The sequence below is a fragment of the Malania oleifera genome, chromosome 2 (assembly GCF_029873635.1).
Source record: "Malania oleifera isolate guangnan ecotype guangnan chromosome 2, ASM2987363v1, whole genome shotgun sequence".
Taxonomy (NCBI): Eukaryota; Viridiplantae; Streptophyta; class Magnoliopsida; order Santalales; family Ximeniaceae; genus Malania; species Malania oleifera.
The window spans coordinates 103,097,753-103,125,281 of record NC_080418.1 but is presented as its reverse complement, the minus strand read 5'-3'; the positions used below and the strand labels follow the sequence as shown (position 1 = coordinate 103,125,281).

General features: G+C 35.8%; 2 protein-coding genes across 3 annotated transcripts; one reads left to right on the top strand and one right to left on the bottom strand.

Annotated features, from left to right (window-relative positions):
• Positions 1–11,144: 11,144 nt before the first annotated feature.
• Positions 11,145–22,718, top strand: LOC131148776 (putative MO25-like protein At5g47540). 2 transcript variants are annotated; one of them, XM_058098692.1, is made up of 11 exons: positions 11,145–11,449; positions 16,529–16,690; positions 16,849–16,967; positions 17,718–17,792; positions 18,808–18,901; positions 20,382–20,441; positions 21,734–21,802; positions 21,998–22,047; positions 22,200–22,244; positions 22,350–22,452; positions 22,541–22,718. In XM_058098692.1, exons 1-11 carry the CDS (start codon positions 11,330–11,332, stop codon positions 22,625–22,627), a joined length of 984 nt encoding a protein of 327 aa, XP_057954675.1. In that variant the 5' UTR covers positions 11,145–11,329; the 3' UTR covers positions 22,628–22,718. The 2 variants fall into 2 exon arrangements, with proteins under 2 accessions (XP_057954675.1, XP_057954674.1); XM_058098691.1 differs by having other exon boundaries at positions 21,998–22,096.
• Positions 22,719–23,658: 940 nt separating this feature from the next.
• Positions 23,659–27,090, bottom strand: LOC131148775 (cytochrome b561 and DOMON domain-containing protein At5g47530-like). The gene is made up of 3 exons (XM_058098690.1): positions 25,943–27,090; positions 24,386–24,640; positions 23,659–24,267 (listed from the first exon to the last, which is right to left on the bottom strand). The coding sequence occupies exons 1-3, from the start codon at positions 26,831–26,833 to the stop codon at positions 23,938–23,940; spliced, it is 1,476 nt and encodes a 491-aa protein (XP_057954673.1). The 5' UTR covers positions 26,834–27,090; the 3' UTR covers positions 23,659–23,937.
• Between the last annotated feature and the right edge of the window lie 439 nt (positions 27,091–27,529).

Here is a 27,529-nt window from a genome sequence, read left to right as displayed (position 1 = left end):
CCTTGACCACATGGGGTTTATACATGGCGAGTAGTTCAAGGGTGCATCTTTTATTCATATCTGTATATTTATGTAATGATGTAATTGTTTCCCAGTATTGATTTATGTTATGAGAAATGAGAAATGAGTATGCATACTATGTTCAGTAAAAAGAGAGATACGATTCTAGTATACACTTAAAAGCATGCTACCACACACTTTCATTAACTTAATCTTCCTTACTGAGAGGTGTCTCACCCTGTTGTACAACATATCTTTTGAGGGAATCCCAGAGATCAAGTTTAGAGGGATCCAGGGGGTGGAGACTAGCTTAGTTACTTTTTGTGAGTGTCTTCAAGAAATCGGATGTGAGTAGTTATTGTAGTATGCTTTCGGGCTTGTATTTATGGTCTTGTGGACCGAGTTTGTGGATTTATTAGATTGAGATGTAACATGTGTATGGACTATATATATATATATATATATATATATATATATATATATATATATATATATATGTTGATTTAGACTCTGGTAATAGTATGTTGAGATTGTTTCATTTATTCCGCTATATATTGTGTATGATATGATGGTATCAGGCATTCAGACGTCACTAAAGTAGCACCCTAGGCTCACGTATTGGGTCAGGGCGCTACATTAGGATTTCAGAATTTTTGAAGAAGCAGAATGCCCCCACTTTGCTTCTCACACCATCTCTCCTTTCGTATCCTTCGTTCTCTCTCCCACTCTCCTCAATTTCTCGGTTGATATTCACCCGATCGAAAATAAGAAAATACCACTAGGCTCCATTCTCCACCATCGTCATTTCTACTAGAGCGGATTTGTTGTAGGAGTGGTGTAGGCGTATTTCCTGGGGTAAGCTAAATTCTCACTCTTACCTCAATTTTTCATAAATCTTAAGCCTAATTGACAATCAGACACCACCACGAGAATCTAGGAATTATTCTCTATGAATTTAGGGGAGCAGATTTCTCGTCGGGTTGTCGTAGGCATAACCCCAAAATTTGGATAAGGGGGTTATTAAGGGGCTAATTATTATTTAATTAATGTAAAATTAGAAATTTTAGAATATTAGGCATTCTGAGGTTGAACTAGGGTTATTGAATTCAGGATTTGGGTAAATGCCACGAGTGTAATTTCGGGACCCTATAGGCATAGTTCAGGAAACAAGGTAAGGGTGTTAAATATTAGTTTAAATGTTAATTTGGAGTATATGAAGCCTAAGGAAGGTTATATGAGTATTATTTTGGGAAATGAGTTAATTAATCTGGAAAAAACGCGAATTCTAGGATTTGAGTTTCAGGCGCCGGGGGCGTAGGATCTGGGTTTTAACGAGACTCTCAGTAAGACAGGTAAGATGAATAAATTATAGCAGTATTTTTTATATTATTGATTGAGTGAATATGTGAAAAATGAACCTATGATATTTTTCCCCTGTGAAATTAGTATATTATAAATATTAGATGAAAATTGTGTGGCTTATGATGTAGTGACCCGAAGAATAATATTAGTTTAATAATAAAGAGGGAGGAAAATGGAAACAGGAATAGAAGGAGGCAGTAGACTTCGTTGATGAACACTCCGCTTTCGTCGACGACATTGCATTTTGGAGATAATGATAATAATAATAATTTCAAGAAATTGCCAGAATTCGTCGACGAATACAGGGGTTCGTCAACGAGTGCATGAGGAAATTTGTCAACGAATACAGGGGTTCGTCGACTAGAAAATACTCGTCGACGAGTCTGGTCCTATAAGTAGTGAAAAATCAGATTTTTATCACATTTCAGTGCCTCTCTCTCTCTCTCTCTCTCCTACGGACTCTCTCCCTTCTCTCTTCGATTCTGGCCCCGTTAGTTGTTGGATCGACCATCTGAAGCCACTATGACGCTCCTGGCGAAGTTCTCTATAAGTCTGCCAGAGCGGATCGTTGGTAAAACAAAATTGGATTTCATCCCAAATTCAGGGTAAGACCTTTTAGCCCATTTTTGGCCTTATGACAGTTATAGGAAATGATGTATATGAAGAAATACTAATATTCTATTCTTAAAAATGTTGTTTTCAGGGTGTTATGTAGGAGGCCCTGCGGGTGTTAGGCCAGTATACCATAGGGGCTTTCTAGTCGTCAGGTAAGGGAAATATGTTATGCTAGGAAATTTTAAAATATTATACAATTTATTAAATTATGAAAATTATGTATTAAAGTATGGTGTGGCTTGAGAATATGAATATAGTATGGGATATATTTTACGAATTTTAGTACCATGATTATACGAATCTCAGTACCATCATTATACGAATTACAGTATTATGATTATGCCGTTATCAGTGTTATGATTATACTGTTCTCAGTATTATGATGTATGAATTACAGTTATAGTTTATGCAGCATCATGGTTATTACAGTTATTTCAGAATCATGGTAAATCAGATGGTGGTATATAGAGATATATTATATAATATCAGACCCTGTTGGACTATGCAGTTACAGAGCACGGTATCGTTGCTACAGATATTTATGTTATGAGTGTAACCACCTATTTAGATAATACGTGATAGTAGGTCGATCACCTAGGCCCTTGACGTGGACAGACTCCCCATCAGATATGGGTTGAGGTGGGCAGATAAGACCGATGGAGTATAGTGATTTATTCTTGGTTGGCCAATCAGGGTAAATCCCGCCTACAGGTCGCACAACGCTGTCATGAGGGGTTAAATCATGACACACAGTTATCCACAGGAAAAGTTTTCAGTTACTATTACGTATGTACATATTTACAGAAACAAGGAACATGCTTATGTATAATAGAAGTATTTTGAATAGTAACTTACGATACTATTATGTTAAGCAACATGGAAAGGGGGTGAATTTTATTACTTATACTGTATTTACATATTCAGTTATACATGTTTATATGAAAACGGATTTTCTTAATATTGTACCTCATTTGCCACACACTAGTAATAGCATATTTCGTCTTACTGAGTGTTGACTCATCCCATTGTTGAATCATTTTTCAGGTGATCCAAGTAGGTGAGCAGACCAGGCTCGTAGATAGAGGGGCTTTAGTAGTGCCCTGTCAATGAAGTGAGTATTGTGGAGGATTTTTGTATATCCCAACATAGTTGAGGGTATTTTGGGGAACAGATATATGTGTATATATTGGGAAACATGTTAGTACTCTAAAATTGTATATAATGATTTATGGTTATGTCTATATGATTTCTGCTTCTTGCTGCTTAGGTTGAGGATTCAATTTGGTATCAGAGTATTTTAAATGTTATGTTATAAAAAATTAAAAAAATATATGGAGATTAAGCATGTCATTACATATGATGTATATTGAAAAATGTGAAATTTGATGAGGAATCTTTTCTAAGAAAATGATGAAATGAGAACTATCAATATGCTTGCTAGAAATGATGAAAATGATATATAAATACATGTATAGAAATGATTTTTATGAAAATGGGAAAGTATGAATACTAATTTGAGTATGTTGAGAAGTATTGAAAAATGTGAAATGAGTTATATGCTAACATGAGAATGAAATGAATATGAAAAGATATAGATATATATATATATATATATATATATATCTATATGTATTACTATGAAATGAATTTTGAAATGTGGAAATATTGCAATGTAAATTTTGCAATATGAACATTGAAATGTGGGAGTTGAAATATGAATATTGAAAATGTAAATATTGAAATGAGTATACTGGGAAATGTGAACATTGCAAAGTGCAAAAGCTGCAATGGGATCATTAGAAATATGATTGATGAAATGCCAATACCACATAATGATTGCAGACACGTGGTAATGGTAACCTTGACGGATGAATATGGAAACCTTAATGATGGGTTGTGATATCGAGCACGGTACCGTTGCTAATGGTGTTAGTGCAACCGCATGGACTCGTGGAGCATGTGGCATGACAGTCGACTGAACTGTATAGTAAAGTTGTTGTGCCCCCTGAGTCCGGATCAGGGCTATAGGCCGGCCAGTTGTACTACAGATACGGGATATGTGATATGATATTTTGATCTAACCGAGTCGGCCAACTGCGGTTAGATCCAGCCATCGGGCCACACAACCCTGACCATGGGGGGAAGCATGGCGTAGTGAATATCCTCAGAGCAGCCATGAGTTACAGACACGAGTAAATTGGTTAACAGGGACACTCATGAGCTAGATGAAAATGCAATGGAAATGGAAATGAAATGAAAATGGAAATGCAATGAAAATGGAAATGAAATGAAAATGGAAATGAAATGAAAATGGAAATGCAATAAAAATGGAAATGAATTGAAAATGGAAATGCAATAAAAATGGAAATGAAATGAAAATGGAAATGCAATAAAAAAAAAATAAGGGAAGAAATAGTGTGAGTTAATAATATAAATAAATGAGGCGAAGTAAAAATCTTCACCTAATGGTTTACTGAGTAAGTTGAGTGCCCTGATAATTATCAGTTGCAGCTGAACCCGAGTAATCGAGTAATTTTGCAAACAATATCAGGGAAGAGGGAAGTTGCTTGTATGGGCGAGTAAGCTTCCCTATTCTTATGAACTTCGCTGGTAAACATGAGTTGTGTACAAATGATTTTAGAAACAAAATTAAAAGCTTTCAAAAGCTTGTGATGTATATCTATTCGAGTATGAAAATGAACTTGTATACTTTCTCAGATGGAATTCATTTTAATGAGTATTTTGATATAACTGAACTCATATTGCCACACTGTAAGTAATTTATTCCGTCTTGCTGAGATGTGTCTTACCCAAATTATCTAAACTTTTCAGGGAACAGAGTCAGATCAGGTGATAGGGCTCCAAGATAGTGTGGAGCGGATACCCTGCTATACAAGGTGAGTGTTGGACTAGGGAGGTGTAATTCCTCTAGGGTTGTGTTATTTTGGGTATAATAGAAATGTATATGTTTATGCATAATGATACTTTGGGTATTGTATTTTGAATAGTTTGTATTTTATGACTTCCACTGTTAGGTTAATATAAATGAAATGCCTGTTTACCCGGTGCCCAATGCGGGTCAGGTCATGTGAGTGGTATTAGAGGTGTTGACGTGGTTGGTGTGATGTCTATGATTTAATTTTTATTGATGATAAAAAAAATTGGTACGAAATCGGGGTGTCACATTAACTGTTGAGTAAGGAAGAATCAACTTTCTAGTTTGAATAACGCTACACTGAAGAATTGTGCTTATTGCTTGGCTAGAAAACAAAAAAGAATCTCATTCAAGGGTCACCCCCATCAAGAAAATCAAATTTTTTAGAGTTGGTACATTCCGATATTTGTGGTCCTTTGAAGGTAAAGTTGCATAGTGGTGCACTTTATTTCGTGACTTTTATTGATGACCATTCAAGAAAACTTTGGGTCTATGCATTGAAAACAAAAGACCAAGTACTTGATTCGTTTAAACAATTTCAAGCCTCAGTTGAGAGGCAAACAAGGAAAAAATTGAAGTGCATTTGTTTTGATAATGGCGGTGAATATAGTGGACCATTTGATGAATACTGTCAACTGCAAGGAGTTAGACATCAGAAGACACCTCCTAAGACACCATAATTGAATGGACTTGGCTGAAAAAATGAATAGGACATTGATTGAGAGAATCAAATGTTTGCTTTTAAACGCAAAGTTGCCTATATCGTTTCAGATTGAAGCCTTATATACAATGTCACATGTGATTAATCTATCTCCTAGAGTTCCTTTGCAGAGTGATGTTCCAGATAAAGTTTGGTCTGGCAAGAACGTCTCTTATGATCACCTACGTGTGTTTGGTTGCAAGTCATTTGTACATGTTCCAAAGGATGAGAGGTCAAAGTTAGATGCCAAGACTCATTAGTTTGTCTTTCTTGGTTATAGTCAAGATGAATTTGGGTACATATTATATGATCCAGTTGAAAAGAAGCTTGTTAGATGTGGAGATGTAGTTTTTATTAAGGATTAGACTATTGAAAACATTGATAAGGCAGAGAAGATAGTTCCATGGAGCAGTGATAACTTGACCAGTATGGATCCAATTCCTTTAACCCCTTTGTCAAATCAAATTGAGAATGATATGCAAGAAGATGTTGATGATGACCAACAGGTTATAGGTGAACTTAATGCTCCCATGGATGATGTTGTGGATGATCAATCCCAAGCATCTATGAATCCACCAGCAGTTCTACTTCGGAGATCTACTAAAGAATGACAACCTTCTACTAGGTATTCTTTTGACTAGTATGTTCTTTTAACTAATGGAGGAGAACCAGAGTGTTATGAAGAGGCTATGGAAAGTGACTACAAAGATCAGTGGATTGATGCTATGAAAGATAAATTTAAATCTATGCATGACAACCATACATATAAGCTGGTGAAACTGCCTAAGGGTAAGAGAGCTTTGAAAAATTGGTGGGTTTAAGGGTTGAAGCAAAATGTGAATTCTTTAAGTCCACGATACAAAGTCAGATTGGTCATTAAGGGTTTTAGTCAGAAAAAAGGGATTGATTTTAAGGAAATTTTCTCACCAATTGTAAAAATGTCCTCTATTAGAACTATATTGACTTTGGCATCCTGCTATGATTTAGAGGTTGAATAAATGGATGTGAAGACTGCTTTTCTTCTTGGTGACTTGGAAGAAGAGTTTTACATGGAACAACCAGAGGGTTTTAGTGCACAAGGAAAAGAGGACTATGTGTGCAAATTGAAGAAGAGTTTGAATGACTTGAAGCAGGCTCCAAGATAATGGTATAACAAGTTTGAGTCTGTTATGGGGGAGCATGGTTCTAAAAAGACTACTTCGGATCATTGTGTTTTTGTTCAAAAATTCACTTATGGTGATTTTATTATTTTATTGCTCTATGTTGATGATATGGTTATTGTTGGTTGTAATGCTTCCAGATTGACATATCGAATGAAGAATTGAGTAAGTCCTTTGCGATGAAGGACTTGGGACCAACAAAGCAAATCCTTGGTATAAGGATAACACGTGATAGAAAGGCCAAGAAGTTGTTGTTATCACAGGAGAAGTACATTGAAAAAGTACTTCAAAGGTTTAATATGGACAAAGATAAAATGGTGAGCACTTTTGCTACACACTTTAGACTGAGTGTCAAGCAAATTACTTCCATAGAAAAAAAGAAGAAAGACATACATAGTGTTCTTTATGCTTCACTCATGGGTAGTTTAATGTATGCAATGGTATGCACAAGACCTGACTTAGCCTATTATGTTGGTATAATTAGTTGGTTTCTTTCTAACCCAGGTATAAGCATTGGAATGCAGTGGAGTGGATTATGAGATATCTTCGGGGTACCTCCAACTTGAAACTTTGTTTTGGTAATGAGAAACATGTTCTATTGGTTATACAGATTTTGATACGGTTGGAGATATTGACTCTAGAAAATCTACTTTGGGTTGCTTGATCACTTCTGTAGGGGAAGCTATGGCTTGGCAATCTAGATTGCAAAATTGTGTTGCATTGTCTACTATTGAATAAGAGTTTATTGCAGTGACCAAAGCGTGCAAGGAGTTGATTTGGATAAAGAAATTTATGCAAGAACTTGGATTTACACCAAATAAGTACGTATTATTTTGTGATAGCCAAAGTGCTATTCATCTTGGTAAGAATTTGACCTTTCATGCTAAGTCTAAACATATTGATGTAACGTTATTATTGGATACATGATATTCTAGAAGTTAGCCTGCTACAACTCGAGAAAATTCATACTTATGATAATGGTGCTGATATGTTGACTAAAGCCTTACCAAGAGGAAAGTTTGAAACTTGTTGCTTGATCATCGGGATAGCGAGCACCTCCACATAGTTAGGAGGGGGAGATTTGTTGGGTTTGGGTATCCCTCCTATGTAGAGACCCATTCAACCCTTTAACTCATTTTCTTTGGACTCTTTGTTAGGCTTTTTTAGAGGCATTTTTACACCTCATTTAACTAAAGGAAATTAGGGTTGACAGTGTAGAATTCCATCATCAAATTGAGAGAGAGTATGCGGTAAAAAGAGGGAGAACCACGTTGAGAAAATTTGGGTTTTTTCAATAATGCGTAGTTTTGATCAACTGATGATTGAAGGGAAGGTCACCCACAGTCTGATCAAGCCAATTTTTCGTCAGTAGATAGATGACTCATAGACGCTAACTTTGAACAGTCGGATTGGTCTTCCAAGCACTGTAACATCAGATATCAACTTTTGAATAATAACCACATTGAGAAAATCTGGATTTTTACAATAGTGTGTAGTTTTTGATCAACCAACCGCTGGTGGCTCATATGTGGTCTAATCAAGTTGATTTTTTTTGTCAGAAGATATAGGATGGATAGACTCTGATTTTTAACAGTCAAATTGGTCGTCTAAGCACTGTAGCTTCAGATATCAGGTTTGAACAGTAACCACATTTTTGGTGAAATTCTAAACTCTCTCTTTGATTTTTAAGATCTCTTATTATTAGCTAAAAATAGAGTTATGCACTTATTGTGATAACTGAAAATTGAGATCTTGTACCCTAACTTTTATCATAGTGAAGTTTTTGAGTGGACTCTTAAGTCCCGTGGTTTTTACCTTTTAATTTGAAGGGATTTTCCACGTAAAATTGTGTGTCTCGTGTGATTGATATTCTAAAAATATATATTTTTGTGCTATTGTCATATCATAAGATTGATTTTGTTAATTGTGAGATAAAGAACATCCCGTCGTGCTTCCACGATTTTTTGGTATGTCTCGTTTCTTCCCAACATAATGTATATGAGATTCTCATATCAATGTTTAGCTAAACATGGGAACCCTAATAGCTTTTTTTTTTTTTTTAAGAAGACGACCATTATATCTTTTATATGTGTGTGAAAATTACATGGAGAGCAATTGTATTTTTCAACACAAAAACCTATTAATAAAATATGTTTAATTAAATTTATATCCTAAAATGTTAGACATTTATAATTTTAAAACCTTCAACATTTAAAAATCTAACTAAAATAATTGAGGACAAAATAGAGTTTAAATATTGACTATAATATTAAATTTTTATGAAACAATAATGATATTAATTTTATTTAATATAAATCACAAACATTAATTAAAATAACTATTAACAACTTCAATATACATTTTAAATATTATCTAATTTAAAAATTAACTAAAATTTCTTGATTAGTACTTTTAATTAACATTTTTAATAGTTCTAATTAAAAATTAACTAAATACGTTAATTAATATTTTTTTATTTCCATTAATTATATTTTATAATTAAACTAATTAATAAATAATATAATTTTAATTAAAACTCTAATTAATACCTTTAATTAACATTATATATATATTTTTTAATTTAAATAGTTAATATTTATGCTAATTTAAAATTTTTTATTTTAGTTGATTAGTAATTTATTATTTTAATTTTTATTATAGAGTATGATTATATTATATTATAGGAGCATTATTGTTCAAAACCAAAATAGTAATAACAATTTGGTCCAAAAAATAGGATTCTAATAAGAATAAGATTTCATTTAAACTTAAGTATGAGGAGATGTGAGAATAGGATACTCATATTTCATGACCATCCTTACATTTTTATGAATGTGAATATATCTATCATGTCATATTCTTACACTCAAGCAAATGTGAAAATGAGATGTCACGAGGATCACATTCTTGGAAATTTTGAAAGATGCCGTGGACATCCCCTTAAAATCTCAAGATTTTGAAAATAATTAAAATATTAGTAAATCATCATCTCAAAATAATTGACTCTAAAATGTTTACTATGAAAAATCTCAAACTATTTATTTCTCAAAAAAAAAAAAGAAAAAAAAAAAAGGAAGAATCAAACACGTACTCGTTTGCTTTTCTAATCTCTAAGGTTGCATTTGAAACTTAGAAAATATTGGGGAAAAGAAAAGAAAATATCAAAGAATCCATATTTTCATATTTGGTTATTGAGAAAAGTGAGAAAGAATAAATAAAAAAATATACTAAATCCAAAAACAAAATTCAATTTTACACATAATTAATATTTAATTTTTCTTTATTTTTAATTGTATTAAAATAAACTTTCATTTTTGATAATATTAAATATAGAAGGAAAATGTAAGGGAAAATGAGTCCCCTCCTTATTTTCCCTGCCTTTCCTTTTTCCAAATAAAATCCTTAATCAAAACGGACTGTATAGTACCAATGGGAAATGTTAAATTTATCATTACATAAATATTTTTTATTTTAAAAAGAAATTAATAATTGAGGATATAAATGTACTAAAGAAAAAATCCAATTTCTTAAATGTAGAAATAGTTTGAAATTTAAATTTCTACGTAAATTATCCCTCATAACTATTCCAAAATGCTTTTTATAATTTATGCTCTTTTAAACAAATTTAAATACCCTTCAATTTCTAATTATTTTTACAACTATTTTTAAAAATAAATATAAAATTTTAGAAAAATTTTGCTACGAGTATATGATAGAAAAAAAGAACTTTTAAAATTACAAAAACCCACTAAAATAAAATTTCAATATATCTTGTGTTAATTCCTTACCGACCTAAAGTTAAGATACATAGGATCGATTATCGAATGCCAAAAATAGCATGCCTCCTTTCCATCAATAGAAGGCTATATATAGGTAGCTTATCTAACTTTTCGAGCTAATTACTATAGGACTGCATGGATTCTGTCAATCAAATCTTACAATTTAAAATTTTAAAAATGTTTAAATTTAAAAATAATTACTTTTATGATTTAAATTTTCAATTAATCAAATTCCAATTTAAACCTATAATCACTTCTTGTGAGATTGTGACGGTAAACTTTACTTTTATTATTAATTTTTTGAAATTTCATAATAGAGAAATGTGAATGTCACAATGGAAAAAATTCCTTAAAATAAAAATCTTTAAAATTTGGTAAAATCCAAAAAATCGCATCCCGCCTTTCCGGGAGCTATATTTGGGTCACGCATAAACGGAACCACAGCCCAATCAGAAGAGCCCACGTCCTATTCCCGCGATCAGTAAAGCATCAATCACAATCATCCACGTGGAGACCACAAGCATCCCTCCTACTCCCGTTTCCATAACGAACATCCGCTTGTTATGTGCCAGCCAGCCTCATTGCCTCAAGCTCTATGGTCAAAACCGTTTCTCGTTACAGGTAACACCACCGCCCTTCACAACCCTCATCCTCGTCATCTCCGCTTAAACCCTAACAGAGCACATTCCGCCATTGATACACCTCTCCCCAAACTCCCGTGCCTTTGCTCTTTTCTCTGATACCTCTCATTTTTCGTGCGAATTTGAGGGACAGAGAGATGAAAGGACTCTTCAAGTCGAAACCCCGAACGCCGGCCGAGCTCGTGCGTCAAACGCGCGATCTCTTAATCTACGCAGACCGCAACACCGAGACGCGGGAACACAAGCGTGAAGAAAAGGTTCCATCTTTTTCAAATGCATTATTTGTTTCTGCTTTATTTACGTTTGCATTTTCTAAGGAAAAAAATTTTCGAGATTGCATATTGGCATATGTATGAATACTAATGAATTCAGATCAAGGTGTTTTTTTTTTTTTGACGATATCTGAAAATTGATTTGGTGTTTGTCTGTTGAGAAATTCCCTAATTTTTTATATGATGACAGGTTTGATGTTTTGTTGAACTGATGTTTGTTATTTTGAACTTGCTCATTGTAGCTAATATTCTGTTGTGTTAGATGGGGTTGGCTTTCTGGATGCATGGTTGAAGCTACGTGTGGATAATTTTTTATGTGAGGGGCGTAAGTACAAAAAGGGTTGTCAAGTTTGAATGGATGTGTTATACTGAAATTCTTTCTTAAGGCAATCTGACCATTGTTCATTGTTGGGGTGGATCTAGGAGCAATAATCACACACGAGCAAAAATACACAAACAAGAATGGAATACCAGATTTACGTGGTTTGGTTCAACCTGATCTACGTCCACGGAGCACACCCAACTTCACTATAAACCGGGAGAATAATACAAGGAGGAGGAGCCACACTGCTCAACTCAAATCTCTCTCTCTCTCTCTCTCTCTCTCTCTCTCTCTCTTTCACACCACAACTCTTTGTTCCTCACTCTTTGCACACTCTGCGCACAACACACCACACATCACTTTCTGCACACAAGAACTCTCTGTTCTTGCCATCCACACACACACACAGCCACACACAATTCTACATCTTGCCCAACTCACAACAAAATTCTTGTAGACATGCTGTTTTGCGCACACACACAGCTCTGCACACAGCTCTCTGCTTCACACACACAAAGCTACGCCCAATTCTACATCTTGCCCCATTCACAATTACACACACACATCTCCTTTATATAGCCTTTAAAAAGGGGGTGTAATTCAAACAAGGTGGGTAGGGTTAATGGCTGCATTTCAACCATGGTAGGCAAGGTTGGTGGAGGGCTGCTGGTCTCCTCTGCAAAATCAACATAAGCTGCTGGGGTTGGTGGCTTCCGTCTCCACCTATGGCGCACAGCTCAACAATCTTCCACTTGGAGATGGAGACACCATATCAACCAGTGTGTAGATAAATGATGTGCTCACATTTGTCTTCAACCATGAAGACCAATTGAAGTTGAGCACAACTTCAACTTCTCTGCAGTCACCACCTTCGTCAAGACTGATCTGGTGGTCGCCAACTTCACAATTGGTGCAAAGATGTCGGTGTAGTCAATTCCTTCCTTCTGCTCGAAGCCTTTGACTACCAATCGGACCTTATAGTCAATTCCTTCCTTCTGCTCAAAGCCTTTGACTACCAACTGGGCCTCGTACCTTCTAGAGTCATCCTGCTCCTCTTTAATCTTGTACACCCACTTGTTGTGAAAAACGTTCTTACCTTTGGGCAACTTAGCTAATTCCCACGTTCTATTGGAGGCGAAAGACTTCATCTCGTCCTTCATTGCAAGCTCCCACTTGCTCGTATCTGTCACATGATATGCTTCATCATAGCATTTAGGCTTTCCTCCATTTGTAATAAGTAAACAATCCATATACCTTTTATTTGGTACATTGGTGTTATCAGGCATCTCGATCTATGAGCTCTTCCTTTTCAACATCTCTATTCTCCAATCTAGAAATGGAATCAGCTCAAATGGACAACACCGTTGAATCCGGAACGGCTGAAAACCTTAGAAATGGTTCAAGTTGTTCGAAAAACCGACCCGCCAAAAAGCTCGATCAAATTTTTGGTCAAAACGATCAATTTCCGTTAAACTTAACGAAATATTCTCATGTCGTTACTGACGCTGTTTGCTGATGTGGAACTGTAGGGCCCACCTACTGATGTGGTACTGGGCCCACCTGCTGACGTGGCTTGCTAACTCAGTGTTGACGTCTCCAGATGCTTGCTGGCTGATTGATGGCGCATGGGAGTGCGTGAGGCTACTTTCCGGCACGTAGGACGTCGCCTGGTCGTCGATAGTGTGTGTAGGCGCATGCGGCCTCGTCTGAGCTCCGTTCGAGCTCCAATTACCGCTGCTGGCTTCGTCTCGACGAGAGGAACGCGATGGTGGTCTTAAAACACAATTTTTAGATACTCAACAGAGGCTCTAGTCCGGTGATTTTGTTTCGATCTGACAATTTTGCTCCAACCTCGCTTTGATACCAATTGTTGGGGTGGATCTAGGAGCAATAACCACACACGAGCAAAAATACACAAACAATAATGGAACACCAGATTTATGTGGTTCGGTCCAACCTGACTTACGTCCACGGAGCACACACAACTTCACTATAAACTGAGAGAATAATACAAGGAGGAGGAGCCACACTGCTCAACTCAAATCTCTCTCTCTCTCTCTCTCTCTCTCTCTCTCACCACAACTCTCTATTCCTCCTCACTCTCTGCACACTCTGCGCACAACACACAACACAACACTTTCTGCACACAAGAACTCTCTGTTCTTGCCATCCACACACACAGCCACACACAATTCTACATCTTGCCCCACTCACTACACAATTCTTGCAGGCACGCTGTTTTACACACACACAGAGCTCTGCACACAGCTCTCTACTTCACACACACACAGCCCTCTGCTGCACACACACAGAGCCACGCTCAATTCTATATCTTGCCCCACTCACAATTACACACACACACATCTCCTTTATATAGCCTTTAAAGGGGGGTGTAATTCAAACAAGGTGGGCAGGGTTGGTGGCTGCATTTCAACCATGGTAGGCAAGGTTGGTGAAGGGCTGCTGGTCTCCTCTGCAAAATCAACATAAGCTTCTGGGGTTGGTGGCTTCCGTCTCCACCTATGGCGCACAGCTCAACAGATTCAACCTGCTAGAATGAGCTTGAAGAAAAAATGTGATCTCTTAGAAGAAATCCTGTTAGATTCCTTGTCACCTTGTCCATTGGCTTATCATTGAAGCTTTAGTTGCTAATTTTTTGTTAAAAGAAAAAAATTTAAAGGATTCATGTTACATAACTGTTCATAGAAGAAATCATTTTACATTGCTGGTCACCTTGTCTTTTGGCTTCATATGCTTGCCATTTGAAATGAGATGAAGAACATGCTTTGGAAATATTTTCATCAAAAGAAAGAAAAATTATTTCTAAGGATTCATCCATATTGATGGATGGTTTTATATTGGCATGATTTTAAATTTTTAATATGATCACCTGAACTTAAATTGCATCAGAATCAAACTATTTATTGCTGTAGTTTTTTTCTTTGTTTGTTTGGTGTTTTCATTTTTATTTTTGCTCTTTCTTGAAGGCTTGAACATTGGAGGTCCCATTCTCCTCCCCACTTATACCCACTCTGTTAGTGTGCCATCGGGAAAACCATTGAATATCATATGCGACTCCCTAGTATGGATTAGGGATTCATAAATAATGGATTTTTTTTTTTTATGCGTTTTGAGTTACAAGTTTGATCACGTATTAATGATACAAATTCTGGTGGGATTTTAATCTCTTTCTGCTCGTCTTCTATTTCCCTGTTACTCTAAGTTTGCACTGGTAATCTTGAAGGCAATTGAAGAAAAATGTGTTAAACCCATGACATACAGATTACAATAATGTTTCTGGTCAATTTTCCCAATGTGGCCCCAAAGCAAGAGTAGGCTACGCTTTTTGATAGTTCAAGGAGAACTTTGGTGGACCTCAAAGCTTAGAAGGGTTATGGTGAAATCTGAGTGGTTGAGTGTAATTTGCCCTTTTTAATGTAGCATTTGTTTCATGCTTGTTAGCAATAATTATTTACTAAGAGGTTATTAGAACACAACTTGCTCACTTAATGGTACTCGCCAAAAAACAAAGATGATAAATAATTCCAAAACTGCAGATAGTTATAGAATTCTTGTGCAGCCATTATGTAATGACTTCTCTGTCACATTGGCTTAAAATGCTTTCTTTTGGATATATGTTACTTTATACATGTCTTTAGGCTCGATGGATGCCCAGATCTTGTTGTCTTGATGAATTTTCAAACAAGACTAAAATCTTGTTTTCTAGTTACAATCTGTTGACATTCAAATAAAGTACAGTGTCTTTTCTTGGGTCAACACCTCTAACAAGGCAAAGAAATGATTGAATGTACTGTTTTTCTAATTCCCTTTCAAATCTCTCTCTCTCTCTCTCTCTCACATGCATGCACACACAAGATTAGTATGCTTTTGTCCCCAACCTCTTTCCACGCACCAAGAGAGAGAGAGAAGGAATTCCTGGAAAAGAATCAATTATAATTTTGTTCAGTACTCTGCATGAACTGGATTTGGGGACAACTCAAGTGTATGACATGAAGTCGTAAATTACACATTACAACAGGCAAATTTGCCACTGAACTGCATTCAGTGGCAAATTTGTTCTCAGCACTGTGGTTGTAATATATTTTGGACGTCATTTTCTGATTTTGAGGGACTCTATGGAAGTTGTTAATCCAGAAAGGCATCAAATGAAGTTACAGATTATAATTGGATTTTAAAACTTTCATTTAGTGGCAAATTTGTTCTCAGCATTCAAAATGAAATGCCTTTATGACTTCATTTTCAAATTTGCTTAAATTCCATACAACTTTTTAATCTAGATAGGCATTAACTTATGACCAGACTGATAATGCACATACCTTCCTGAATTCTATCTTTTTGTTGCATGATAAAAATATTGGGATCTTCAGTTCATATTTTAGATCTTGCCAGGTAATTAGCTGTTAGGGAAACGATCTTGTCCATGATTAATTTGTGTCATTCACATTTGTATGCCTCCATGCTTATTTAGCTCAGTGCTTTCAGAGTGGCCAGGGCAGTTATGGTCCTCCATGACCAAGATTAGAATAGTTCTTCTCACCACCAAAAAGTCTCTTACAATTTTTTTTCTGTTTTGCCTGGGTGCATTCTCCTCATTTCCGTTTCCCAGGAGTTCATACAATTTCTTTATTTTTACATGTGATCGGAAAAAAATAAAGTATGATCTTATTTAATTTGGTTATCAATCCACTTGCTGCATGGCTGACATTTGAACTCTTCCGCAGATGTCTGAACTCAATAAACTCATTCTGGAGATGAGGTCAATTCTTTATGGAGTTGGTGGAGCAGAGCCACTTTTAGAAGCTTGTTCTCAGCTGACACAAGAGTTTTTCAAGGAGGGCATTTTGCGCCTTCTGATCATCAGTCTTCACAAACTGGACTTGGGAGTAAGCTTGAACATGAGGATTTTGAATTGACTTGATCATTAAGTTGATAGGGAAACTGACAGAACTGTTGAATTGATATCGAAACTCCTATCATTATAGCTGATTTTCTTTCTCCTTTTGGATGTCATACATATCTTGATGTTGTTCATATATTGCAGGCTCGTCAAGATGCCACTCATGTGGTTGCCAATTTGCAAAGACAACGAGTCAACTCATACTCGATTGCTTGTGACTACTTGGAAAATAATCTTGATCTTTTAGATATTTTAGTTCTGGGGTAAGCCATTAGCAGCAGACCTAGAATTTTTTTTGGATCATTACATTGTGATGATTATTTTGCAAGCCTATGGAGATGCTTCTTGTGGTTGCCAATTATTTCTGTTCTGCCTTAAAAATAATTGTGTTATGATATTGTAATGAAAATGCCATATGAAAATTTCACTTGAATGAGTTTCGTTCAAGTTTTTAGTGCATACTTGATTATAAAATTTTCACAGTATCTTTGCAAAACTCAAAACCTATATCCTCAGTTATCACAAAAGTCTTACTGCTGTCCTTTTATAATATGGGATGAGTATGCGAAATTCCTCCAAGAAACTGAAGGTTTGCTCCATGATCTGTCTGTGAAGCAGATTACTCTACGAAGAACACTGCTGATGTGGAGGAAGGATGCAAGTTTATGAAAATAAAAAATTGTGTTGGTCAAGTTCCTAAATAAATGCCAAATGAAGATATCAACATGACTAGATGTTTATCAAAGTTTGGTCTCATTCTTGGTTTTTTTACTTCTCCACAAATCATCCATATGTGTGTTAAATCTTTAAAGCTGTTTGCCTAGTAAAGCCACGATTGAGTTATACTGTTCTGATAAATAAAAAGTCTCAAGATTTAATTTGAAGTGGAATGGTTGAAATTCTGTTGTTTGAACTCCTTTTTATTGGTGATCAATGACTACTTTTTTTTTTTTTTTATATTTAATTTCCAGATACCAAATTTTGAATAGCTAACCACTGGTATGGTTTGATAGTTATGAAGACAGTGACATTGCTTTATCTTATGGTGCAATATTGAGGGAGTGTATACGTCACCAAAGCATTGCCAGGTAAGCACCCTGAGGAAGGTTTATTGCTCTCTTATTCTTTTCAAGTTTCCTAAGTTTATGGATGAAGGTTAAACTATATGCAAATGAGTTATGCCCTGTTTTCTATTTGATCAAATTTGGTTTTTCTCTGTGTCTTAAAAATTTGTATGGTTGGTATGTGGATGGGTAATTATTTTCCAAATGTTCATTTTATTTTTCTTCTAGAATAGAGGAGATCCAGCTTTAGGGAACCGTGGAATAATTAGAAAGGAATTATGAAAGGTTGAAGCAGATCAACAGTTTTTGCTTTTGCTGTTATTCTAGTCTCTCCCAATGTAATGGCAAGAACATAGCTATCTTGGCATCCTTTTCCTTTTTAGTGACTTTCAACAAGTGTACATATCTTATACAATAGCCAACCGCACTACCGCACATTTTGGTTTTTTCTAAGGTCACCACCAGTCACCACGTTTCCATATGTATGGAATCATTATTATTTTAGATAAATTCTACTCTTTCTGTTGGTTCTAAATTTTAGAAAGCTGGACTAATATCAAAGATTGCACTTAGAGAGTGGAAACTACATTACCTTCATATTTTCATGCATTATGATTTGGGGAAAATTCGTATTCAAAGAAAGGGGATAATGGTACTGAATTGTGGATAATGAACAGCTAAAACACAGCTACACCCAACAAAAACCTGAAAAACACAGATCTGAAATCCCAGTAATCATATGTCTGGTTAACACTTCCATTTAAGGGGCTCACATGTCCAATTTTGTATAAAAATATAAAACACGTACAACAAGGGATGTCAAACAAGTAAGCTTTCATTTTGAAATTTTTGCATGTTTATGTTAGAATCTTAGCTTAAAGGCTGCTTTGATCCTTGCATTGTGTCTACAATTGGTCAAATTGGAACTGAAAGCATTGTTAAAGCTAGTTCCTGAATTGTTTAATACAATCTCAGTTGAAAAAATATTTTGATAATAATTTCAAATTTTGTAAACTTTATTTCTTGGTTGTTCATGCAGGTACATCTTGGAATCAGACCATATGAAGAAGTTTTTCGATTATACACAAATTCCAAATTTTGAAATAGCATCAGATGCTGCTGCAAGTTTTAAAGTTAAGTTTTCTTGAGAGAACAATATTTTCCTTTCTAAATTCCTTGCAGAATTTTTTCTTGCAATTTTTTTAATGCTCACTGCATTCTCATGTTTATTTCCCATTTCTGATTTGTGTGAGGAGAAAGCTAACATTTCTGTGGCTTTGGATTACCTTGGCAGTTAATTGTATCACTCATTACTGTACATTTTTATAGTTCTAATGTAAAAACTCCAAAGTGATATTGCTAATGTTGGTCTAGCCTCTGATGTTGTGTTCAACGGTAGGATGAAATGGGGATGGAACAAGTATGGGATTACAAATATGAGTTGGGGAATGGGATAGACACTTCTCCTGACCCTCCTTATTTTTTTATTCTTATTCCCATTCCCATTCCATCATGAAATCAAACACTATCTAAAACTTACATAATGCTACCTGTTCAAGGCCTGGTCTTGTCAGCACAGGTTCTCAAGAGAATGGAACGATCACATTTGTTTTAGTATCAGCAAGCACCTTTGATTTATTTCTCCTTAGAAAATCTGATATGGGGGGATATGGGGATGCGAGAGAATGGCAGTTTACCTTTGATTATTTCTACTTGTTCTGATAATGTTCAAGTAACAATCTGCTGATCTTCCATTTTTTTGTCATGTAGACACCTGACAACTACATGGGATATTGCAGGCTTTTTGTGCTCTTTTTTTTTTTTTTTTTCTCTCTCAACGGAGTGCCATACATTAGATGAGGGAGGTTCTAAACTATTTTATAATGCTTGATACTTCTTCTCAATGACTTCACTAGTAGGCATACCCATCACAATAACGTAAATTATCTGTTTTCAAATGTTTGTTAGAAGTCCAAAAGACAACCTTCAAGAGAGATTTTTCTGGACATTGAAATGCCTATAAGCTTGCTGTTTAACTAATTCACCAGGCTAGTTCTGGACGGGCTATTAGGCCTGCAAGTATCACTGCATTTGGCTTTCACAATGACTCTTAGTGGTTATGAGCACTGAGATACATCAAGATTCTCCAGTGGATATGCTCTTGGGGTATAAATTTAGATTTAAAATTTTTTTTTTTTTTTGTGGAAGTCATTGTTTGTAGGCCAATACAGATCAGTTTTCAAATCCTCCACCTTCTCCTATCAAATGCTCCAGCTTCTCCAACTCGATAGAAAACTCAAGCCCTTGGTGCTAACCTTTGGAAACTGATTGTTGGATTAGGTGCTGAGATGATACGTGGATTGCACTTCAATGTTAGTGTTTTTAGGTTTTTTCCCTTGGGTGGGAGAAGCTATATATATATATATATTGTTTTTTTGTTCTTTGGTCAAATAATAATATTATTTTGCTGGAAAATAACCTGTGGCAATGTTAATATCATATTTTATGAATGACATATGACATCTGAACTTGTACGGACTATGTTTCGGCCATGTGGTTGTGGATGCAATTCCACCAGTGTAAATGCTGACATTGCTGCTGCATTGTATACAGGAACTTTTGACTAGGCATAAATCAACTGTTGCGGAATTTCTTTCTAGAAATTATGACTGGGTGAGCGTCAGTTACCCTTTAATTATGTAGAAAGTTAATCGTGTTATGCCTAGTTGTGGCTATTCTTAGTTGTGAGAATAATGTAGCTTTTACATGCATTGGGACATCATACAAGTGATTGCTTTCTTTCCTGCTGTATACCCCTGCATATTCATATCCTGAATATTATGGTTGCTAAATGGTTGTTGATTTATCATTGTTGAATATCTCCTGTTCATGCTGGAAAATTATTCTTATCAAACTAGTGAAAGAGTTGAATCAAAAGTCATTTTGAGGATGATTTCAATTAATCCAATGCCATTTTCCGGAACGGTCATGACAACTTGTAATATAAATAATTCTTGGTCATTATTTCCCCTTATAGCCGGTAATAACTGTTAGTGGAATTCAATAACTTTGTAATTTACTTAATTTATATTTCTGGATACAATAACAAAATGTTCATTGTTGTTGAAAGAAAATACTTTGACTTAAAAATCATATCAAAGCCATTAACAATCAATAGTTAGTATTCTCTATGATGATGAGTTCTATTCGTTGTTTTTTTTGGGGCAGCATGAAATTTCTTTGCAAGTCTACATTTTTGTATGCCTTCCACACACCCTTGATGTGCATGTGCTAGGATAACCTTCTGTCCATTTTCTAGCTTGAGGTTCTAAATCATTTTGACTGCTTTTATTTTTTATTTTTTGGCTAATTATATTACTTTGTGAAAGATTCTAGCAAGACAAACTGGGGGTAGAAGAACTTGTAATGAAAATTTTAAATTGGTCTCTTTTTTCATAGAAAAGAAATTTCTGTGGACATGTAAGAATGAACCAACCAAAATAAAATGCATTTTGTTGCACAAGAATATAGGATCCTTACAGTTTCATGTCCGATAAGAGGCTCTATGCTAACTACAGCTATGTATGTCTAATTTCAGTTAAAGTCTTAAAATGTCAGACATACATGGCAAATTAGGAATAAAGTGCCCTACTCTGCTCTTCATTTTTGTCTGATCATTTATTGACGTGGATGGATGCCTATCCTTGGAAAATGTTGCCACAAACTTCAGGATTTGGATTCACATAGGTGATTTAGAGGGGGCAGCACTGTTTAGTAGAAGATTTGGTCATTTTGGATGCCTGAAGGATTGATAATATGAATTTTTGCACATCACATGCATACATTTGATCATATACTGCAGTTTCCTATTTAAAACTTTGATCCAAGTAACTCTTTCTTTTTTTCTATATTTATACATATTTCTAATTGATCACTACCTGAAAGCTTTCATTTCCTTATGCCAGTTCTTCCCAGAATATAATACAAAGTTGATGGGATCATCTAATTACATTACCAGAAGGCATGCTGTTAAGGTAACACTCCTGTGCTGCAAAATCTGTTAATGGGAATGTAGGAACTACTGCAACAGTCATGGTCACAGTTCTTGGCTTGTATTGATTACTTAGTTATTAGCTAACTTGTAACTAACTAAGCCAATTTTAAATAATAATAATAATAATAAATGTACGTTGCAACAACTCCTTTGCTGACACTCCAATATGTTTCAGCTTCTGGCAGATATGTTGCTGGACCGTTCAAATTCTGCTGTGATGATCCGGTACGTGAGCTCATTGGATAACATGAGGATCCTGATGAATCTTCTCAGGGTGCGTTCTCTCTGTCTCTCTGCATACAGATTCCCATAGAGACGCACAAACCCCACACCTGCAAGCTTTTAATAATTTCTGTCTTTTGATTGCTTGTTTACAGGATTCCCACAAGAACATCCAGATTGAAGCATTTCATGTGTTTAAGGTGTCGGATAGAATATTGATATTATGTTTGAATATTGTTTTTGACAAAGTTAACTATTTAATTTGTACCATAGTCTAATTTCTAGTTGTCATTTGTTATTCACAGCTATTTGCTGCAAATCAAAATAAGCCTGCCGAGATTGTCAACATCCTTGTCACGAACAAAAGCAAGCTCCTCCGGTTTTTTGATGACTTTAACTTTGATAAAGGTACAAAATATTTGTTCTGAAAGCTGTAGTATTTAATTGCTTATCTTCTATATTCTGATGCAAAATTGAATTCTGCGTTCTGTTGCAGTGGATGAGCAGTTTGAGGCGGACAAAGCTCAAGTCATCAACGAGATTGCAATCCTTGAACCCAAAGATATTCCATGTGCAACTTTAGATAAACATGTAATTCAATGTTGATTGTGTTAAAAAGTCCGTGGCCCTTTCTCTTCAACAATGCACATCATTAAATACATCTTTTTGACATCTATTTATTTTCTTTTTTCTGCTCTCTTATATCCATTAAAAAGTGTAAAAATATATGCCAAACTAATGATTACTCTGTAAATATAAAAGGGTAGCTATCCTTATGGTATAATATTCAAAGTTGATGAAGCCCATTGAGCTTAATATGGACTATTGTTAGAAAAGAATCAGTTCTGATTCCTGCTCACTGGAAGTTCTTTTCCATTTCCCTCCATTTTTTGTTCAAAATCATTTCACCGAGAACATCTTAATTTTAGTGCAGTCTGAAATAGGACGCCATACTAAACCTCCGCTGGCTGTTTGAAGCCCATGGTCAATTGTTCCTTTCCACTTCAGCTGCACTTCGACTGCAGTGGGCGCAAGACAATTTCCCACATTCCCAAACTGCAACATTTGTTCAATAGTATGAGATCCAGAACATTTTGGTTCTGGGATATGCCACTTTGGCCTCAAAAGAGAGTCGGTTGGCGGTTCAAGAGCTCCTTGTCATAGACATATTGACATGATTATTCGCTGATCCCAACAAGGATTGATTTGACAATTCTTGGTAGGAGAGGAGGGAAGGGAAAGGGTTGAAAGAGAATGTTAATGAAAAATCATTTTCTTTGGTTGGAAGGGGAAAAACAAGAAATGACTGAAAATGAATAGAAATGGACTTGTCCACCCTCTTCAAGATCAATCCCTCATTCAGAGAAAAGCACATAGTCGATAAAAACATTTCCATCAATCAAAGTAACAATTATTTTCCATCCTTTGATTTCACGCCATTCACCCTAACAAAGGTCAAGAAGGTAAATACCCTCGACTCCTTAAAGAGTACCAATTTGTAAACATTGTTGCTGTCAAAATGAACGCAGGAAGCCCACCTTCATTCCCATTTTTTGCTCTCTAAACATCTTATCACACAATCAAAGGATGGAAAATTAAAACCAAGCGCAGATATAGAACAAGAGATCCATATATATAGTGAGGGGGGACAAAAAAAAAAGAACAAGGAGAAATATGTATACAGAACAAGAAAAATTACCCTAAAACCAAGTCTAAAGAAACTGTGAGCAAAAATAAATATCACTCAGCTAACCACCAGTGACGAACCACTAGAAAGAATAACAGTAACAAATCAACCTCCTTGCCGTAAGGGGTCCAAACCAAAATGCCTCTGATCAGAAACCACAACCTATGCTCTAGGTAAAAACTACAATCTGTATATATAAATATCTTTTATACGTCTTGGCCAGTGGACCTCGAAGTAGAATATCCATTAACTCCACCATTAGCCCCGCGCGAAGGGGCCTTGTTGGAATCAGCCCTTTTCCTCTGCAGAACCACGAACCAAGTGAAAGCTTCCAAGACAGCAGCAATGGCGCCCAGCGCTATGATGATGCCGGTGTAGGCTCTCTTCCACTTCTTCTCCGGGTCCAAGATGTCAAACCCCTTGTAGATGTTTATCACGCTCAGAATGATCACCGAGTATCCGACCGAGTGATGGTATATGTTCCAGTATAGTCTGTACTTGTGGTCCTTCTTCGGCCTCAGCAGCAGAGCAAACACCTACAATATATGTATGCATATCAGAAAAGGACATTGAAACTAGAAAATGTAGATTGGAAACGGGCTCATGTTGGTGCGGGTGAGGGTGAGGGTGAAAAGGGAAAGCTGTGGATTGTACCTGAAGGGTTCCGAGGCAGAAGAGAGCAATGCCGATGTTGCGGTGGGGGTTGTATTGAACGCCGGAGGAGTCGCTGCCAAGCTTCATGCCGGTGCCCCAGCCTGCAACGCCCAATATGTAGGCGGAGCACTGGCAGGCGACGTGCAGGTAAAACCAGGCAGGGTCTGCTGACTTGAACACCTTCATGTATCTGGCTGTCATTGCTCCTATTGGCATCAGTATTCCCCAACCGACTGCGTTCACTATTCCATGAGCCTGAAATTCATTTCAATTCAATCAATAATCTTTCTCAATTAACTAGTATGATATCCAAACCCCCACTCCACATACAAAATCATTCACCTACTTATGCTAGCTTGCATTGCTAAAGTAAAAATGAGGGATTTGAATAATGAATACATTATAAATATACATACTACTAACTAAACAAACACAAACCCTCAAACAAATAGAGAACCGTTTTCAATCATCTTTTTCTTTATTCAATCTACTTTTCTCAAATAAATAATCAACACATCAATTAAAGATAAATATGTAAAATTACAATTTATGAATTTCTCTCCTTTCCAACAAGTCATCTTCTTTATTTTTAGATATGGTAGCTCACCTATTCTTATAAAAAATAAGAAATTAATAAAATAATTTCAACTTCAAATTTCTGAAAACATTTCAGTCGCATGAAGTGTGTGAGGTAAATGAATGATGAATCTTAAAGAGTCCATCCATTTGTGAAAATATAACTTCTATTTTTATTCTTAATTTTGAAATAATTACAAAAAAAAAAAAAAAAACATATCATTTTTTCAATGTTCTAATAAGAAAAATATTTTTTTAAAAGGTAACATTTTTATAATTATTTAAAAACTAAAGGTATAAAATGTAAAATATCTTTAAAATAAAGACTTTTATTTCCATTTCAAATAATTACAAAAAAAATGCTCCAGTGAAAAGATTTAAAAAAGAAAAAGAAAAAAAGAATTGTAACAATTTTAGAAGTTAAAAAACAAGATGTTGTAATTTTCAAAACCATCAATACATAGAATACAAAATCTAACATCTAAAACGATCCCAATATTTCCAAATACAAAAACAAGAAGAAAAATATTTCCTTGTGCAAGGCCTGCAGCCGCAGGCGACCTTTGACTCTCAACTTTTAATTAAGTAAACATACCATGAAGAAAAGGGATCAACAATGTTGAACGGGCAGAGAGACAAATTCTTACTAAGCAATAATGAGAGAGGAAAGAAGAAGAAGAAGAAGAAGAAGAAAGAAACAGGCAAATTTTAGGAACTATGTTTTCCCCCGGGATCCCAGGAACAATATACCCAATTTTTTTTTTTTAATTTTAAAAAAGTCAACTTCAAGGCAACAAATTAAATTCTATCCATCATCCGAAACCCCTTCAATACATAAAAACAGTTGAAATCAGAGGGAATCAGATCATCATGGACATGGGGCAAGCTATGAATCAAAAAACAATCAAAACAAGAAGAAAAAAAAAATTAAGTTGGATCAGTCAAGCGAGTTCAATTAAAAGAAAAAAAAAAATTCCTTACATTCTTCCTATGAAGCCTGGGAATCACTGCGCCGCCACCGGTGGCGGTTCCAGAAGCAAGATCCAAAGTCCCGGTGGTCCTAACGTTATCCCCAGAGGTGGGATGAGACGCAGGAGAGTTCCCGCTCAAGGGCCCCTTCTGCCACACCTGGTTCACCGTCGTGGCCGCTCCGGTCGACAGCTGTACCGTCGCGAAGATGGTCAAGTCGCCGCTTGAACTGGTGTACTCCGCCGCGATGCTCGGCACCGCGAAGCTCAGTGTGCTCTGCTGCAGCTGCGTGGCGTACCCGGTCACGGACGACGTGTAGGCGTGCGCTGCCCCGCTGGAGTTCACGTAAGCGACCAGCGACTGCGCCCCCACCATGCCTTGACTCGAGGGGTTGATCGCCCAGGCGATCCACTGCGTGGTTCCGGCGCCGGGACACCGGAAAGCGAGATTCACGGTGTTGTTGGAGGACTGGAGGGTCCAGTGGAGGAAGCAGTTCAGGTAAGGGAGGTCGTTGCAGGAGGAGAACAGGCGATTGTTGGAGAAGGTGTGGCTTAGGCAGGTCTGCGCAGAGGCAGGGGAAAACAGAAGAAGAGCGAAGATGGAGGAGAAAAGAAAGGCTGTAATAGGTTTTTCCATGGCGATCGCAGGTAAAATCGAGAGATTGGAATGGGGGAGAAGATGGGTTATGGAGATCTGGGTCTTGTGCGGAATTGATTCTGAGAGGGGTAGGATCGGGAACAGAGGAGCTGCTTGGATGGAGGAAGAAACAGAGAGAGGGAGAGAGATATTTATAGAATTCAAAGTCCAAGAAGGAAGAGGAGAAGAAAAGGGGAGAGAAGGTAGAAGGTGCGGTAGTTGGATGCTATGACTGATTCGGCGTAGAAAGGTATGCGTTTTGTGCATAGGGCTATATAATTTGAAGGAAAGTCCAATGAGAAGGAGGAGAGGAAGAAGGAAGGAAAGTCTCTGCAAATCCAATGCTTCTTTATATTTTGAGAAATACTAACTAGTGGGATTCATTCCCATAAAATATGAAATTCACCAATTTATAAAAGGAAAGTCACGGCAAAAGAGAGAGAGAGAGTCCTTTCCACTCCTTTTTTGCCCTTTTTATTTAAAGAAATCCCTTAATTATAAAATGATACATTAATGTTTGAAGTATTAAGGGTGAGGGAGGAAATTTTGATATATATTAAATGAAGTAAAATTTTACATGTTTAAATATTAATGTAATCTTTTCTAATTAAATTTTTAAAATTTAAAATTTGAATTTTATTTCAAAATTCAGAATATATAAGATATGTAAAATTGGTATCCCATTAAGTTTTAGATAAAGAATTTTGTTTAGACAAAAAAGGAAAGGGAAAAGAAAATAAATTTTTTTATCATATTCTTTCTACATTGACTACTATTCACAGTTTTAAAATTTAAAATTTAAATATTAATGATTGTAAAATTATTTTTTTCTGCTAAATTTTTATTTTCTTAGAATCAAACATAAAAAGTAATCCGATTTGTAGCTTCGAAAATATAAAAAAAAATAAAAGGAAAATAACTTCACTTTTTTTATATTTAGTTATTGAAAAAAGTAAAAAAAAA

Coding starts and splice junctions, on each gene's coding strand:
- LOC131148776 (XM_058098691.1), top strand. CDS start 11,330: ATGAAAGGACTCTTCAAGTCGAAACCCCGAACGCCGGCCGAGCTCGTG. Junction 11,450..16,528: donor AACACAAGCGTGAAGAAAAG/GTTCCATCTTTT, acceptor ACTCTTCCGCAG/ATGTCTGAACTCAATAAACT. Junction 22,453..22,540: donor TGACTTTAACTTTGATAAAG/GTACAAAATATT, acceptor GTTCTGTTGCAG/TGGATGAGCAGTTTGAGGCG.
- LOC131148775 (XM_058098690.1), bottom strand. CDS start 26,833: ATGCACAAAACGCATACCTTTCTACGCCGAATCAGTCATAGCATCCAA. Junction 24,641..25,942: donor CCAGGCTTCATAGGAAGAAT/GTAAGGAATTTT, acceptor AATGAATTTCAG/GCTCATGGAATAGTGAACGC. Junction 24,268..24,385: donor TCTGCCTCGGAACCCTTCAG/GTACAATCCACA, acceptor CATATATTGTAG/GTGTTTGCTCTGCTGCTGAG.